We start from the raw sequence: 16383 nt of genomic DNA, 5'->3' as shown, positions 1-16383 counted from the left end.
GCAACGCGAAGCGCTGACATTAGGGCCAGTTACAAAAAAAAGTTTATTATGGTAGAACAATTCGTAGAGCAAAAGTGAGCCAATCGTGATGTTGGACGTAAAATTTTAGCGGAGGAGACCGGCCAATGCCCAAGAGCATCTACGAATGAAGAGCCTTGTGAATTGGTGCAATCCGAGATTATTTGGCTTGTGGCTATATGCTATGATCGCGCACGAGTGGGAGTATGTCCTTCAGTTAGCAAAAAAAAAATAACGGTTTCGCTTGAAAGGCGAAGGATCGATTGCTATAGCAAATTAACAGAGAGCCATATGAATTAAGGATATTGCCTTTATCGGCCGTGTCAACTTGTAAGCATTCACTTGTTAACTAAATTAACAAGAATGGTGTCAGCGCGCACAGAAAAACATGGACACATCACACTCGATGACTGCGAACACTCGCAGTCAAAACGCTGGCGTGAGGAAACGCAGCAGCAGCAGCAGCGAGCGAAGTGACCTTCGTGATGTATTATCGCTTCATGAAAACTGAACGCTGAGCACACACAGCATGCCCAAAGCTACGAGCCGCCGACACACCTAGACTCTGACCCCAACGCAGATCACTCTCAAGATTCGGTCGCGCGACCGTGCGCATCCGCCACATACGCAGTTGCAGCCGGAGTAAAATACAGCCCCCCCCCCCCCTCCCCTCGATACCTCGCAACGTTGGCTGCCTCGCGCGTGGCTAAAGATGGCTCACTTCCTGCCCGCTTTCCGCCCTTTCGCGCGGGCGAGATTGAGCCGCATCGTCGGCTCCCCTCGGACGCTTTCACTAGCACATATAGTGTACGACGTTATCGCCCTTGGACTTTATACGGAACCTCACGGCGACGGCAGAAATTCGCCTATAGTGTGCATGTAATGAAGGACTGTTGGCGCGCGTCCTCCTCACTTTCCTCCGCCGGCCGCTGTCCATCTATCTAACGTGGACGAGGGAGCTTGAGAAAGCTGTCACTAGAATAAATAAACGTTATCAAACATCGCCGTCCTTGCTGCGTCCAAAAAAAAGCGTCTGTAATCTTATATTTCGTTGACCGTCACCGCTTCGGTGCCTGACGCGCGTGTGACACACAGTGGGTCCACACTTTGTTTGGAATCATCCGTGGGCAAGCACCCGATGCTGCTCTATTTTTTCTCCCTTTGTTTACTATTATTTATTTATTTATTTTGCAGGGAGCTAAGCAACCTTCGCTTTAACGAGACGAACAAGTCGGCCAACTTCATCGAGTTGAAGAGGTGAGTGTATACGTGCGGGCCCGTCGACAAATGCCAAGCACGATTCTCGAGGCCGTGGGGGCCGCATCTTTTGATTTTTTTTCCGATTCGTCATCGGCTCGCGCGAAGGTAGCGCTTCCGCTAGCGCTCAGATTTGATTGAGAGGGAAGTATTTTTATTTTCTACAAATATACGGCCCCATGTTTGCGTTCAACCGATAATCTGCGAAGCGATCTATTTTTCTCTGCCATAACCAGAGCTTTTGGCGGGCCGTCCCTTCAGGTAAATGCGATTGAGCGTGCGCCACATCTGTTGTCCGAACTGTCTGATTGCCCATCCTTGCTTTACGACACCGCGAAGTGTGTGTTCTGCATGAGAAGACTCGTGTCAAGGGCGCAATAGTGTAGAAGTTCTTTTCGCTTCGTTACATTCCTTTTAATCCACCGATCCCAAACGGCCGATCGTGGGGATATAACTATGGCGGAGCGTTGGTCGGACCACTGACCAAGAGCGAAATCTACTTGGAGTAGAACCGTTTCATTAGCCCGTGCCACTTTCCGCAGACTGGGTGGGAGGCGTCGCATTCAAGTGTATACGCGGCTGGTTCTAAGAAGAGAAACGGTCTCCCGTGCGCTTTATCGCGATAGCGTTAAAGGTGCCGCGTCGCAGAAAATCCGGCATCGGCGTCCGCGGCCCAAGAAATCCCGAACCACGCAGGCCCTCCGAATGGCACAGAGGCGTTAGTGAACTACTTGAATTTATCAAAGTAAGATGCGTCAGGAAAATCGCAAAGTACGACTTGACCACGACCTACAGGTATGATGGCGTCGGATTGTAATTTGAATATACGAGAAAAAATAATTCTGTTGTGCGGAAACTCAAACACAAACCCTATTTTCAGCATTTATACAATTCATACAGTGGCGCGCCGCGGTTAGTTCCTTGCAAAACCATCGTCCAGATGTCACTTGCCTCCTGAGCAGCCCAAAGCCCCTATATATAAAATGTAGCGCCAACCACTTCCCTCCTCCTCCGTTCTACTGTCGCGCACGGTGCGGCCAGCGCGATCGATCACGTTTGATCCGTTTGTTCGTAGAGCACTTTCGTCGCACAGGCCCGAGAATGGCGGTCGGAGCGCGCTGGAAAGAAAAAAAATTTACAAAAGCGCAACGCCTGCTTCCACGTGAGACGGATTGGCCAATAGGGGAGCGGAGGAGGCTGGGGCGACGGGAGGCGGCGAGGAGGAAACGTCGGGGTGAGCGCGGTGGCGGCAACATCTAAGAATGGCGCTACTTTTTATATATAGGGGTTTTCCAGCAGCCGCGTCATAGAGTAACATACAAGGATAAGAGAGGACACTTCCATAGGCCCCTGATACTGATTTTGGTTCGCAGCGCACCTAGCGGGTATGTGGAATCAACACAGACTCAGAGATTGGGACTGCATAAAACCGATCTCGAAGGCTATTTTCTGGTGATCGGAAAAATTATACGGCCTCCAAGATTGCATCCGTGTGAGTGCTCGTCCCGGAGGCTATATTTCGATTTTTTTTGAACGCGTTGCTGGCATGCATCGAGTAGCTTCGTGTAAGCTGTACCGCCAGAGCAGCAAGCACACGATACCACTGTGTGTTTATGCAGACATTTTAAATAAACATGACAAGTGTTAGAAGAGACGAAACATTTTAGTTTCAAGTCGTATTCTTACTAAGCACATGCACACTTTTTTTTTTTCGCAACCTTCAATGAACGCAAGCACAGAAAGTTGGTTGCACTGCAAGGTGCAAGACATGCCAATACAGGTGTCATATGTTGAGAATAAATTATACAAAACGAACAAACAGGCGATATTATGAAAAACCCCACAGAACAGTAACACTGTAGTAGACAGCATTAGCATTAAAGAGGAAAACAACGCTCGTCCTGTGAAGTCTAACCTTTCTTATTAAGTGGTAGTTTCGGGCTGCATAGCAAACAAGGAATGAAGGCTACTCTCTGCAGTTGTCAGCCAAGCACGCTCTCTCCCTGTCCTGCCGTTGTTACTGCACCTCGCAACACAGGAGTAATACCCGTAGTACTTGACTATGGTCGGCATGACCTGAAAAAAAAATTATTGGTTATGTCTTCTCTCCCGCCTTCGCACAAATTTTCACCTACGCACTTCAGATCGCTCTGTCGCGAAAAGCGTCACGTGCAATTGTCGCAGCTAAAAAAAAGCTATACCTTCGGTGCCATGCATGCGGTACTGAGGACGGAGTGTTTATTCAGAATACGTCGTAGCCACAGCTTCTAAACATGCTTCTCAATTCGCAAGTTCTCTCTAATTGTGCTTGTAACAAAGGCTTCAAGCAATCTGCGCACGCCATGAATAACGATCCTAAGCATAACTGCATTCTTTCACACTATTGCACACACGTGCATTGAATTCAGTCTACGTATACCGGCGTGCGCCGACTGACTTTCTCGCGCCAAGAAACTATTTTCTTGCAAATCTGCTGCGCAGCATTCCAAATTGCTGTTTCTTACATAATGTGAAGCAATCCACGAACATCATGCGCCAAGTGAAAAACACAAAAAGCTCTCTGCGCCGAACAGCACCATGCGACAAATGTCAACTTATGGCTGAAGTGACAAATACATAAGCTATTTGCAAAGTAATGAAGGGAAAAAAGAACGTAATGAAGGCCTTCTTACCAAGCAGCAGCCAAGCAGACAGACGTTCTGGCAGACGAAACCAGCAAAGAGCACGCAGACGTTATCGAACATCTTTTGTAGCGTCGCCTTGCCTGATCACACCATGGCCGATATTTTGTAGCGATGCGTTACGCTTTATTCTATATACTAGTCTTATCATCCACCGCTCATGGCCGGCTGATCCCGTTGATAACGTCTACGTCTACAGCCACATAGACAAGTAGATGTATAGTGCACTAGAAAAGTTACCACCGTAGATAACTAGTACGCGTGTTCCCTTGGAGACGGAGTGTTGTATTGCCCTCTAGCGGGCGGCATGAAGCTGCGTAGCTCGGCCGCTTTTAGGCTGGAGTGGCCACTCTTGTAATCCGTATGTTACTCTATGGCCGCGTGCGGAGGCGAAGTTGGAGGAGAAAGAAAGCTGCAGTTGCCGGGACGCCTGATAAGCGGCCAGGGATCTTCTAATGCAATCGCGTTCCATTCTTAAAGGCGAAGCTTATGCGTCCTCCAAATTGTTTTCGCGCCTCTGCGCTTCCTGTATATCACCGCCGTTCTGGCGTCGTCATCTGTTGCAGAATATTTTGCGTGCAAGGAACCTACCATCCCGTCCTGGTGAAGAGTTGGAGAGACTACGACAACCAGTTCTGCTCTGAGAACAACGACCCCGGTAAGTGCACTTACTGCCTGCCTTTTATTCTGTTCCTCGCGCGCAATTGATCTTGTTGAAGACGACGCACATTAAAAACACGCAGTGAATACTTGTCGCACAAATACAAGAAAGTACAAGAGTTTGTACGCGTCCCCGCAGTAAACATGCATGGGTGTGTCCACGTATAAAGACAGTCACGGGATCATATGTCGGCACTCACTTAATCATTTGTCTCACTCAGAACTACGAAGTATCCGTGAAATTGGAGTGATCTGTTCCTCTTATTTACTATTGGTCTCCTTTTGAAGTATTGTAGGACAAGCATTTCCTTATAACGACTGTTTCCTCCGTCCCATGATGCGAATTTGCTGTGCTCATTGCACTGAAATATCAGTATTGCACGAGAATAGCTTAAACGGCATGCGCGCAACGCCACAGCAAACAAAAATGTACTGCATCTGTAGTATATGCATAACACGCGAATATTATGTATCATCACGAATGCGAGAAGATTTGATTGTCGCCTTTTCAAAACAGCGAGCGGCTTTTCACAGTGCGTCCTTTGTAAACAACGCTAGTATGATCATTCTCATCCGATATTAGCACGTGGGGCTTCCTGTGCCCTGAGCCTCGTGAACGACACCAAAGAAAAGTTACAGTACTGTTCTATAGAGGCAAGCTCTGTAGTATCAAGAACACTTACCGGAAAATCTGTTCGTGCACATAGCTCGCACCCACGCTATACGAATGCCTTAACGGGACATAGGAAGTGAATGGGTCCACTTGGTTCCAGCGTTTTATCATAAAAGCTACTGCATGTGTAAATCCGAAATGTGGCGTGCTGAAAGGGTCCTTCAACCTGACGGTCAGTAGTACTTCCGCCATGGCACCTCTAATAGTTTATGTACTTATGTGCCACATTATTGGTAAAGTTTCTGCTTTTAATGCGCTTTTACTCAGAAACTAATCACCGGATGACCATTTCATTTGGCAAGTATATTTCATATTAAACAGTTCTCAAACAGAACCTACATTCCTGTTTGTATTAGCAGCCTGCAAGGAAGAATGTTTACACTTGTGGGGATATATAAGAAAACTTGGATGTTTTCTTTTTCGCGAATATGATATATTTAGAAGATTTTACTTTAGTTTGATTGTTATCACTACAGTGCTACTGTAAATGTTTCACTATAGTCTGGGGAGTAGTTTTGTAGATAAGGTGCACCGAAGATACCAAAAACGCTAAATTGGCATTTTGTGGAAAATATTTACTTACCCCGTATGCCACAAAGCTTGAAAGGGCTCCAGCACAACACACGTGATTTATTGCTTTCTTGCACCCTTCGGGTTGTATGCCAAATATGCATTGTGAGCGTGTTTGCACTGCATTGTTCCTAAGGTTGTGTATTTTTCTTTTTGTGTTGAAACATAACTAAAAATGTTTTGTTAGTTTACGTCAAACCCATCACGGTTTTTCCGCGCACGCCTTAATTTCATAAAAATCTAAACTCTGATTAAATTGATAACGAAATTTATGACATTCCTCTGTTGACAGAATATACGAGGAACGTAAAAAAATCTACGCCCTCATAGTTTTTTTTTTTACGGAGCGCAGAATTGTCAATGTAAATGAAGTTGAATTTATTGCACAGAACGACAGCACGAGAAGCCAAAAATGGAAAAAGCTCGATCAGGTGGTTCCCAAATGTGGGCCTGTTTCATGAAGTTTAGCATTACGTCTGGCTCTGAGCCTATTTAGTGAGACCGCGGCAGGCTCTCTCAGCGAACACCGCCGTGCCATCTCAAAAGCATTTTTTTTCCTTTGCGATGCGTATAACGTCATCTTCACACGCCAGTGTCGCTGTGACCTCCGAAATACGTGGACAGACCCCACAATTCCAAGAGCAGGCCTGATGCACGAAAGACCGCACAAATCGGCACTGTGGTTCACAGCATCGGGATAGAAAACTGGGCGAGTTGTTTTTATTGCATGGCGGCAGCGCTGCTGAGAAGAAAGCATCAGGAAGAACATCCGAAGCGCCACCACTTGGCCCTGAGCGGCGCTAGCTGGCCCTATTGTAGGGCTAATTCTACACGCAGATGCCTTAGAAGTGGCCTGACAGATGGCGCCGCGGTAGCTCAATGGGCGCCAGCTATAAGGCAATGAATTTTGTACGCTAATTGGTAGGCTAACTGTTACGCTAACGGCTCTGACAAAGTTTATTTAATTGCGGATATTATGTCTGTTTTCATTTTGTTATGAAGCGTAAGTCTTCCTAATACGATGATCGCAAGGCAAGATCGCGAGTGATCGCACCGCAGCAAAGCGATCGACATGCACAAAGCACTAATGCGAGAACTGCAGGCTGGTTGTATTTCCGGTGTTGCGTGTCATTGAAGATAAAGTGAACATTTTCTAGACTTATATGTGCTCCAAAAGTATTTGGTAATTCATGAAACAAAAGTATTTCGGTAATTTCTATATTCAGTGTCCTGCGAATGAATGCATAAAAAAACGCTGATATCAAATGACAGAATAACCGCACAATGTTCTTGAAACTACACAAAGCACGTGAATGAGTGTCTGAAAACACAACTTGTGCGATACTTCTGGTGTTTGCACGATAATGTCTACATAATACATTTCTTTCCATCGCATTTGGCTCATGAATAATGTAAGGATCGAAGTATTCCAGATACCCTCCCACACAATTGAAAGTTGCTAAGCGCGGCGAACGTAGTTACGATAATACGAATTGAATCGAAATGTGATTGGTTATGAAGAAAAAAACGTTTGCGTCCTGAAAGGGGTCACTACGATGAACTTCTTGGCGCAAGGAAATATTGGATTACACATGTGGGGGCTTCGCCGCAGAACACGCGTCAGTGCGCACGTAACCGAAACCGGAAATGAAATCCAAACGAGCATATGTGCATGCGCACACTGTTCACACCGAACACCAGTGGACAGCTTAGCGCTATAATATCACAGTTCCGCGTCCATTATAGCCCTATGGGAGGGTATGTATTTTTCAGCTAAGTGTTCTGTGGTTCGGTTGCACTCAGAGCAATTCGATGCATAGGAGATCGGCCACAGTGATAGAGAAACAATGATATGTACAATATATCATCACTTGGATTCTTAATGTGGCATGTGATCTGCCGCATTTTTTTATAATAATTACGACTTGGGAATTTTCGGAGTGTTTAAGCTTTTTTTTTTTTTTGCTTGTGAAATCCGTGACAAAATATTGGTATGCCTGTGTTTCCTGCTTCCATACTTATTTCCGCGGTCTTTTTCAGCGTTACTTGGGAAGACCCAATACTACGTCCTGCTCGAGTTCGAGTTCGGAGGAAAAACTCTGGAACCTGCCAAGGTATGGGATCTGGGCCACAGGAATTAGTGTTGCTCTATAACCACGCGTCGACTGTCACTCGCAAGTGCGCGCCAGTGATCGCTTGTTTACTGAGCTCCACTGCACACTATTCTTGCGGTGGTACTATTCAGCGATGTTTTTATGCAGTAGCACTGTGAAAAGAAAACAACCGTGTAATACCCATGCATTGCGACGGAGATGTGACAGTGAAGTATACAATACAAACGATGCGTATAGTGACGTGCTGTATGTTGTGCCGATTGCACGACATCAGGATCACATTTTACGCGCTATCAAGACAAAGATGTGGCTATTTTATCAAAGCAGATCTTCGGGCTCATGAGCGGACTTATATCCTTGTTGATTTTGACATTACAGAGTACCACATATCGCTAAGTGACAAGGACACAGAAAGACAGACATAAACGGTGGGCTGACATTTATGCACGCACTCGACTCAAATAGCCCACAGTCGAGAGAAGGCTAGATAACCGCTCCTGTAATGCTGCAGAGTCCAGATAGGTCATTTCTTAATGATGCAGCCGGCACAGCTTGCAATGGACCCCCCTTCGCAATCGGACATGGCTTCCACTCACGTGTTTCTATCCACTCTTGTACACCATGCAGCTGGACCACTGAATCACTGTCGTGGTGTTGTTCCATTGTTCAACGATGTTGTGCAACACTTAACACTGGTGCACGCCCTCAGACATGACAGTGCACCGAGAGATGCCCATCCACGTGGCCCTCTAATTTTTGTTTACGATCATGTCATTTAGGCATCTTGCCGTCTGTACTATACATCTGTGCAAGCAAACGAGAATGGGATGCAACCAGACTTGTACGTAACGAATACATGTAACTACTTTTAAACAATTACATTTTGGATAAGCTTGTAAATTAACGATTACCTTGTTTACTCGGTAATGCTCACTGTAATCGAATGACTTTTTTTCAGTAATCAATTACAAGTAATCAGTTGATTTCTTCAAGGGTCAAGCGTTAATGGGTAGACATTGGTTTGAGAACGTGAATTTAGCGGAAACTCGCGGATGTGCATGCTCAGACAGGCAAACCCAGAAGGTTTCTTTGGCAACATCGCGCATTTTCAAGGGACTTTTTCGTCTAACCGCTTTCCCACCAACTTGGTAGTCCGTGGCATAATGGGTAGGACATCGGGCTGCTTGATAAGAGAGCAGGGTTAGAAACCATCGGTCGGACCAACTTGGGTCGCTGCATGTGTGCCGCTATTCGATGAACCGGTTTCGCACCAGCTTGAGTCACTTGCTATCACTTGCTTGTCACAGGCAATCAGCTACGGATGATTTTATTTTTAAGCTTTTCGTTGGCCCACTAGAGAGTAACAATGAAGCGTCGCGCCTGATAAAAGACACAGACGCTGAGTAAAGACAACGTTGTGCGCAAGATGGTCCGTACGTTACAACACGGCCCTTTCCCTGCAGCGCGCACATCGAGCGAGTTGTCAGTGTCGCTGCTGATGCCTTTACAACAAAACCAAGGGAAGAAGGCCAACGAAAGTTTTGACAAGCAATTGCTACTGGTGATAAATAATGTGCGAAGAGTTGCAGAAGACGCACTGAAAAATGCCAGGCCATCTCTTTCAACTGTATCTGCGAAATGTTAGAATGTTTGGAGGAGAGTAACGCAGAACTAATCGATTACTTTTGGACAATAATTGCTTTTGTGGTGCAGTAATTGTTAACTGTAATCAATTACAATTTTGAATGAAATAATTGTAATCGGGTACTTTTTTCTGTAAAGCTCGTGCGAATCTAGATGCAATAAATAAACATGCCAGCGTGTCTGTAGCTAGCATGGTAAACTGGTGTAATAGAGAGGAGTTGATGCAGCGTGCCTAAGAAACATACTAATTGAAAGTTGACTGCGGGCATCGGCGCAAGTCAGCGCGACTGTACGAAACTGCCTCACTTCGCTGGCAAGCCGTGCCACATGACACTTTTTTTTGAGTACATCGTTCGGGTTTTGGTCGACTCTCAAATCCAGCATGCCTTTAATCAGTTCGTAATCACAGGTACTGAAGGCTTCATTATGTCGCAGGCTGGTTCTCGTGCAATCGACATACGTGCGGCCTGCCTTACGTTTTGCCATTGTTGACAACAAATTCGGTCGTCAATATGGGGGCACAAATTATTTGTTCGCGAGCACTGGCCACGCGTAACCCTCGAAAAGTACCGCGACTTGCTCCATACGTATCAGTGCGAACGAAAAAAACACATTTCCACCGGGTCTACTCCATGGTCTGATCTTGCCGAAAACCGCAAATCGAAATCGTTCGTGTAGACTGGAGACCCGCCTGCGCTGTCGTCGGTGCTTTTTCGCTCGTTTTAACGCTTATCATATTTTATTTATTTAAATACCCTCAGGGCCACATGGCATTAAAGAGGAGAGTGGTTACAGAGTAGTAGAGCAAAGCAAATCAAACGAACAATTGCAGTGAGTTCTGGTAATACAATTGTTAGCCTGATTATACAACGTTAGCTAATGTTTCGTGAAAAAGTTTGTTATCGGTGATGGCTACGATACTTGAGGTCAGGTGGTTCCATTCCTGCGATGTACGGAGGATTAAAGAGTGAAAGAAAGACGTCGTGTGAGATAAACCAATTGCTACCTTATTGCCATGGTCGAGGCGGTTTGAAATGTACCGAGGCCACATTATAAATTGTCGTGAAGTGTGATGTGATGGAAAATTTTATGAAATAGCGAAATACCTTGCGGCGGTTAGCTAGTGGAATAAGTGCTAGGTTAGTTTTCACAGAGGTTATACTCGCAGTACGGTTATAATTAGAAATATTGAAACGGGTAGTTTTTTTTGTAGTAGTTCAAGTGAAGTAATGAGATTAACGTGACTGGGATCCCATGTTGCTGTTGCATATTTAAGTTTCGAGCGTATTAGAGTCTTGTAAAGCTGTAGTTTAAAGTAGGCGGTGCTTTGGAAAAGTTGCACAGTAAGTACCCGAGCATGCGATTAGCATTGTTAATGACGTACTCTATATGTGTGGTCCAATTTAAGTTATTTGTAACGTGTAAACCAATATATTTATATGCCATGACGAAATATAAGGTAACGTTGTTAAGATGGCAGGTGCTAGGAGTAGAATTAGATCTGGATACGCGCATTATTTTACATTTGTTAATATTTAATCCCATTAGCCACTTCACGCACCAGTCAACTATATTATCCTAATCAGCCTGGAGTGTTAAAGTATCATGAGTGTTGATAATTTCCCGGAAGATAACACAGTCATCTGCGAACAGATGTAAGAAGATATTGTAACTGTTGGGTCGTTAATATAGTAGATAATAAATAATAGTGGTCCCAGCACAGACCCTTGTGGTACACCTGATTGAACTTGAGTGAGTAGGGAGTTATGACCGTTAGCAGTAACGAATTCGAAGCGGTTAGTAAGGAATGGTTCTATCCATTTTAGAAAGTTAAGGTTGATATTTAGTAATCTTAGTTTACAATGCAGTAGATTATGGTATACTTTATCAAATTGTTTACTAAAATCAAAGAAGACTGCGCAGGATGAGCGATCCAGGATGTGATGCAGCTGATGAGTAAAAGATACCAGTTGAGTTTTGCTGAAGTATTATTTTCGATAACCATGCTGTGCGGTAGTAAAATATGGGTTAGACTGTAGTAAGCTGGCCAGATTCGTGAAAACTAGATGCTTTAACAATTCACGGCAGCTAGTTGTAAGGAATATGGGTCGATAATAAAGAGGCGAGTTTCTGGGGCCAGATTTAAAGATTGGAACCACCTTCCCAATTTTCCATTCCTTTGGAAGCTCACATGAGTTTAGGGATTGTTGGAAAATTTTTGTCATTATCATGGAACTAAAGAGGCTAGTGCTTTTAAGGAATTTATTGTTAATGCAGTCGAAACCATATGACGAATGATACGGTAAATTATCATCATCATCAGCCTATATTTATGTCCACTGCAGGACGAAGGCCTCTCCCTGCCATCTCCAACAACCCTTTCTTGCACTAGCTGATTCCAACTTGCGTCTGCAAAGTTCCTTACTTCACCACCCTACCTAGTTTACTGCCGTCCTCGACTGCGCTTCCCTTCTCTTGGTACCCATTCTGTAACTCTAATGGTCCAGCGGTTATCCATCCTACGCATTACATGGCCTGCCCAGCTCCATTTTTTTCTCTTAATGTCAATTAGAATATCGGCTATCCCAGTTTGCTCTTTGATCCACACGGCTCTCTATCTATCTATCTATCTATCTATCTATTAACTTGTTAATTCCAGGTACCTCAACAATCACAGGATGCATTGGTAAGTATTTGTACTGGTATGCGATAGGAAGTTCAATATTGCCAGTTTTCAAAAATTGACTTGTAAAGGAATCGTTAAGAATCGTGGCGCATATGTTCTCGGAAACAGCATTTCTAGATGAATCTGCTAGTGAAATAGCATAATTAGTTGTTGGGTTTATTGTTCGCCAGAACTTCTTATGATTTTTTATTAGTATTTCAGGTAGTGTACCAAACAAGTTGTTACGTTGAGCAGTTTTTAGAGCTGCTATATAGATATCTGAAGCGGATTTATAAGCTGCCCAGTGCGCATCAGAAGGTGTTAATTTTGCTAAGTGATAGAAGCGCTCTTTCTGGTTGGATAAGGGCTTTAGATGACTGTAGTACCATGGCGCTTGCGCATTTGAAGTGATTGTGCAGTAAGGGATGTATGTGAGGCAGCCAAAGGCTTCTGTCTTACAGATGTTATTGCTATGAGACACTGTTGTTGTAATGTATGCTTCTGAAGTACTTTCACCTTCAATCGCTGTGGTAGCACTAGTTCAAATCCCCCACCGTGGAAGTTCAGTGGGTGTGTGGCAGCACGAACGAGGTCGGGGGTTCGATTCTTGGCCGCGGCGGCCGCATTCAGATCATGCGTACCATGCTTTGGGCGTGTGTTTAAGAACTCCGCGAGGTGGGGGGTTAATGCGGAGCCCCTTCTCTACCGCGGCGTCACTCTGGGGGTTGCTCCTGAAGCTTCGGAACGTTCAACTCAATAATTTAATCTTAATTACTTGAAATCTTCAGCACAGCCATGTGCATTGTTGCAATAAGATGTTATTGAACTCAGAATTATCCAAATCGCGCCATCCTTAACGGTTAAAAAAATAAAAGGATAAATACGTCTTCCCTGAGGGCTCTGTGCCGGGCCTTCCTGCACAAAGCTTTCGCGGCGTTTTCCGAAATTGAGCCATGTAGTCAAAAATTGTTTCAAAAATTATTGCACAGGCACTGGCGATTAACAGAAGAGCAGCCCACGATTGTCTGGCCTTTACTACTGCAAGCATGTATTACTTGCACGAAAATTGCGCCTGTACTCGCTGCGGCAGTCCTACGGTGTATGTAGATAAAGAAAGGGTGTGGCGCACGTGCCCGCAGATGCTGATCATGCAGTTCGAGAGTGTGTTCCTCCAGCTCGCCTGTTCACTGGCTGTGGCCGAGGTTGAGCTGCAGTTCGAGCACAGAGACCTGCACTGCGGCAACGTGCTGGTCAATACCACGCAGCAAGAGTTTGCCGAGTTCCTGCTTCGCGGCCGGAGAGTTCAAGTGGGCACTGTCGGCGTGAAGGCGTCGGTGATCGACTTCTCACTTTCGCGGACACTCATTGGTATGGATGCCACGGCCGCCACTCTCAGCGAACGCTTCTATACCGGCCTTATTTTCACTGTTCCGAGATGTTCTCCGTCAAAGCGACCCACTAGCGACCTTGACTTTGTGACAGCCTGTTGTGTTTTGCCAGTGTTAGCGTGCCCGTAGGAAAGTGAAAGCCAGCGTGCCGCGAAATAGAAATTAAGCTAAAAGAAATTAAACCTACGTTGACGCTACGGGAGGACATAGCACCACGTGCATTGCTACCGGTTCCCGCCCAGCGTTCAAGAGTAATATGAGAGGCCTCCAAGCATTCATCCTTTCATATGAGGCCGCCTTAAAATTTGATTCCGGAATTTGTTCCCCGTGAAGAGTGCAGAATGCAAGAACGCTCTTTTGCCGTGTTTTGGCGCAGGATCAAGAGCACCAGAAGGACAAAATTATACGAAAACATGTCCATCCATCGCCCGCCCTTCCCCCCACTACGTGTCCCTCCCGAGTATACTGTATAACCCATACTGTATAACCCACTATGCAGTCTCGAGGGGGTTAACCCTGCAATCTAGGTTTATGTCTCAAAAAGCATTGCACTGATTCCAAGGCGTCCTCCGGTTTCAGGGCCCCTATGTGAGTGGCCACGTGTGATGACTAAAAATGCCGCGGTAACTTTAGCCACTCCATTGGGATTACGTTTATTTTTGTTTTTTACGTAGGCACAGAGGCCACAATTATTCTAAAACACGCCGATCAGTAGTTGGAAGCTTAGTTCGCCCTGGAAGGTGCCAATAATTAAAGCTCACACGCGCAACGACACCGTGGTTTAAACATCATTTCATGATCTTCTCGGCACCGCTGTTTGTAAAGGTAGCCTGTGAAACCCAAGGGAGACAGCGGTTTATATATAAAAAAAATTACGAGAGCTTGCTGTGTTGTATATATAGGCGAGTATAGGTATGTTTATGAACATAAACAGGAGTATCGAAAAAGCATGTAGGCCCATTTGTCTCTCTACTCTTTCAATGAACTGTACCATGCCCCGTAATCCCAGCTTTTTTATCCTTTCCGCCCTAGACGATGACACACGAAAAACGGGGTCACATCCTATACTAAGAACATGAATACACCTTCACTTTCACCGCAGTGTAATGTACATCGTTCTTTAGTTGCCTACATATTGTACAAAGTGTACATCTGTCACCTATTTTTTGGCCCAGGAGAACAAGTGTGCTTCACAGACCTATCTGGGGACAGTGCGTTTTTCGAGGGAACTGGGAGCGTTCAGCACGAAATCTACCGAACCATGAAGGAGCAAAACAGGTGAGCGGAGTGAGACACCGCTTAGCCAAAAATCGGTGGCCCGCATAGGCAATGTTTTTCGTTGGTAATTGCTACTTGCCATTGGCCGGCCGTGTTTGCTAATAATCTTACATACAGTTCTAGCCTAAGATCGTTTTGCGAATACTCGGGCCTATAGGATTCTAACAAATTTGCTCTGTGAGCAAAAAAAAAATCACTGCACGCTTAATTAGGACTGCAAAAGTGCCAGCGTAGCAACTCGTTTGGCACTGCGGTTTCAAGGTTCGCTCCCGAACGACAGCGTGGGTGAGTTAGCGTGACCTCACTTACTTGTAAAGATTTTCGTATCTTTGGGAGTACTACTTGGGAAAAAGTCACGCAATATCAGTAGGTTAACTCCTTTCTTCATATACACTGCAGTGTACTCCTTGCTCGAACACAAACTATTAACTAGTCTTCAGCAGACGCTATCAAAATGCTTGACGTCGCGAGGGGAAGTTGTGAGGGAACTTCAATCTGGCATACGTCGCCACCTGCTTTGCGTTTTGTATGTATTCTGTAGGTTACCGAGGAATCTGGTCACGCTAAGAGTGGTATTTTTGGCACTTCAGGAGTGTGATCTACCAGGTTCAGTTAAACACACTCAGCCTGTACAAAATGCTTTGACAACCGTTTATGGCGATCATAGCAACGCTACACGTCTCAGGAAGCCACACATAAAAGAAAACAGTGGGATTTTCTGGTATATTCTTCGCACGTTGTTACGCTAGCAGAGCCCTGCGCGTGAACTCGCAAGGGAAGAGCTGTCACTTGGTCGTTCGGCGAGTGGACGATCGCGTCAACGTAACGAGAGACGGCTGTGTGTTTTAAGAAGGGAAGGGCGCTCACCCATAGTGTCCCACTGATCCTTCCATGGAGCTTCCTTTCAATTAACATCCCATCAAGACGCGTCAGAGGAGAACAATGGAAGAGCATTTCTTCAGGTTGTCCGCAGCTTCCGCTGTAATGCGTGGAGTTGGCGAGAGAGTTTGCGAGCTATAAAAAGAGCAATACCACGCGTGAGCCCGAACGCTATCACCTTGGAAAGTCGTCAGTTTAACCAGCAATATGGCCCCCCATCTTCAGCTAATCCTCTTAAGTACACCTTTAGTAGCAAGCTGAGATTGTCAAAACTGTGTGCTTTACCTGCAATAGCGAGTGGAGCTATTGCTGAATAATCTCAGATCTGCATCCATTGATGTACCAAATTGTTCTGGCAGAGAACTATATAATTTCTACTGCCCCAAGAGTTGGGTTTGACTATATATCTAATTTTCTTTTTTTTTTCTCAAGAGTAGTAAGTATTTATATATCCATGTTGTTTGTTTTCCCCAAATTGTTTGATGTGTGAAGCAAGTTTGTTTAAATGTGATCTATGTGCTATATGCTCTTACTATCTTTTTCCTTTCTCTCTTTT

The 16383-nt window shown here is 45.2% G+C and overlaps 1 protein-coding gene across 2 annotated transcripts in view; it reads left to right on the top strand.

Annotated features, from left to right (window-relative positions):
* The window catches only part of LOC119444420 (serine/threonine-protein kinase haspin-like), an 87148-nt gene that overhangs the window by 30827 nt on the left and 39938 nt on the right, over positions 1 to 16383 (top strand). The window contains exons 1-2 of one of the 2 annotated variants that reach the window (XM_037708823.2): positions 13275 to 13650; positions 14846 to 14948. The exons of the other annotated variant lie outside the window; for it this stretch is intronic. Of the exons in view, the coding sequence (XP_037564751.2) occupies positions 13329 to 13650; positions 14846 to 14948 (425 nt within the window). The 5' untranslated portion in view covers positions 13275 to 13328. Of the gene's footprint in view, positions 1 to 13274; positions 13651 to 14845; positions 14949 to 16383 lie in introns of those variants that run through there. 2 annotated transcript variants of the gene reach the window in all.

This window comes from Dermacentor silvarum, chromosome 1 (genome assembly GCF_013339745.2).
Source record: "Dermacentor silvarum isolate Dsil-2018 chromosome 1, BIME_Dsil_1.4, whole genome shotgun sequence".
Lineage (NCBI taxonomy): Eukaryota > Metazoa > Arthropoda > Arachnida > Ixodida > Ixodidae > Dermacentor > Dermacentor silvarum.
Note: the sequence above shows the minus strand (reverse complement) of the source record. Positions and strands in the feature narration are given on the sequence as shown.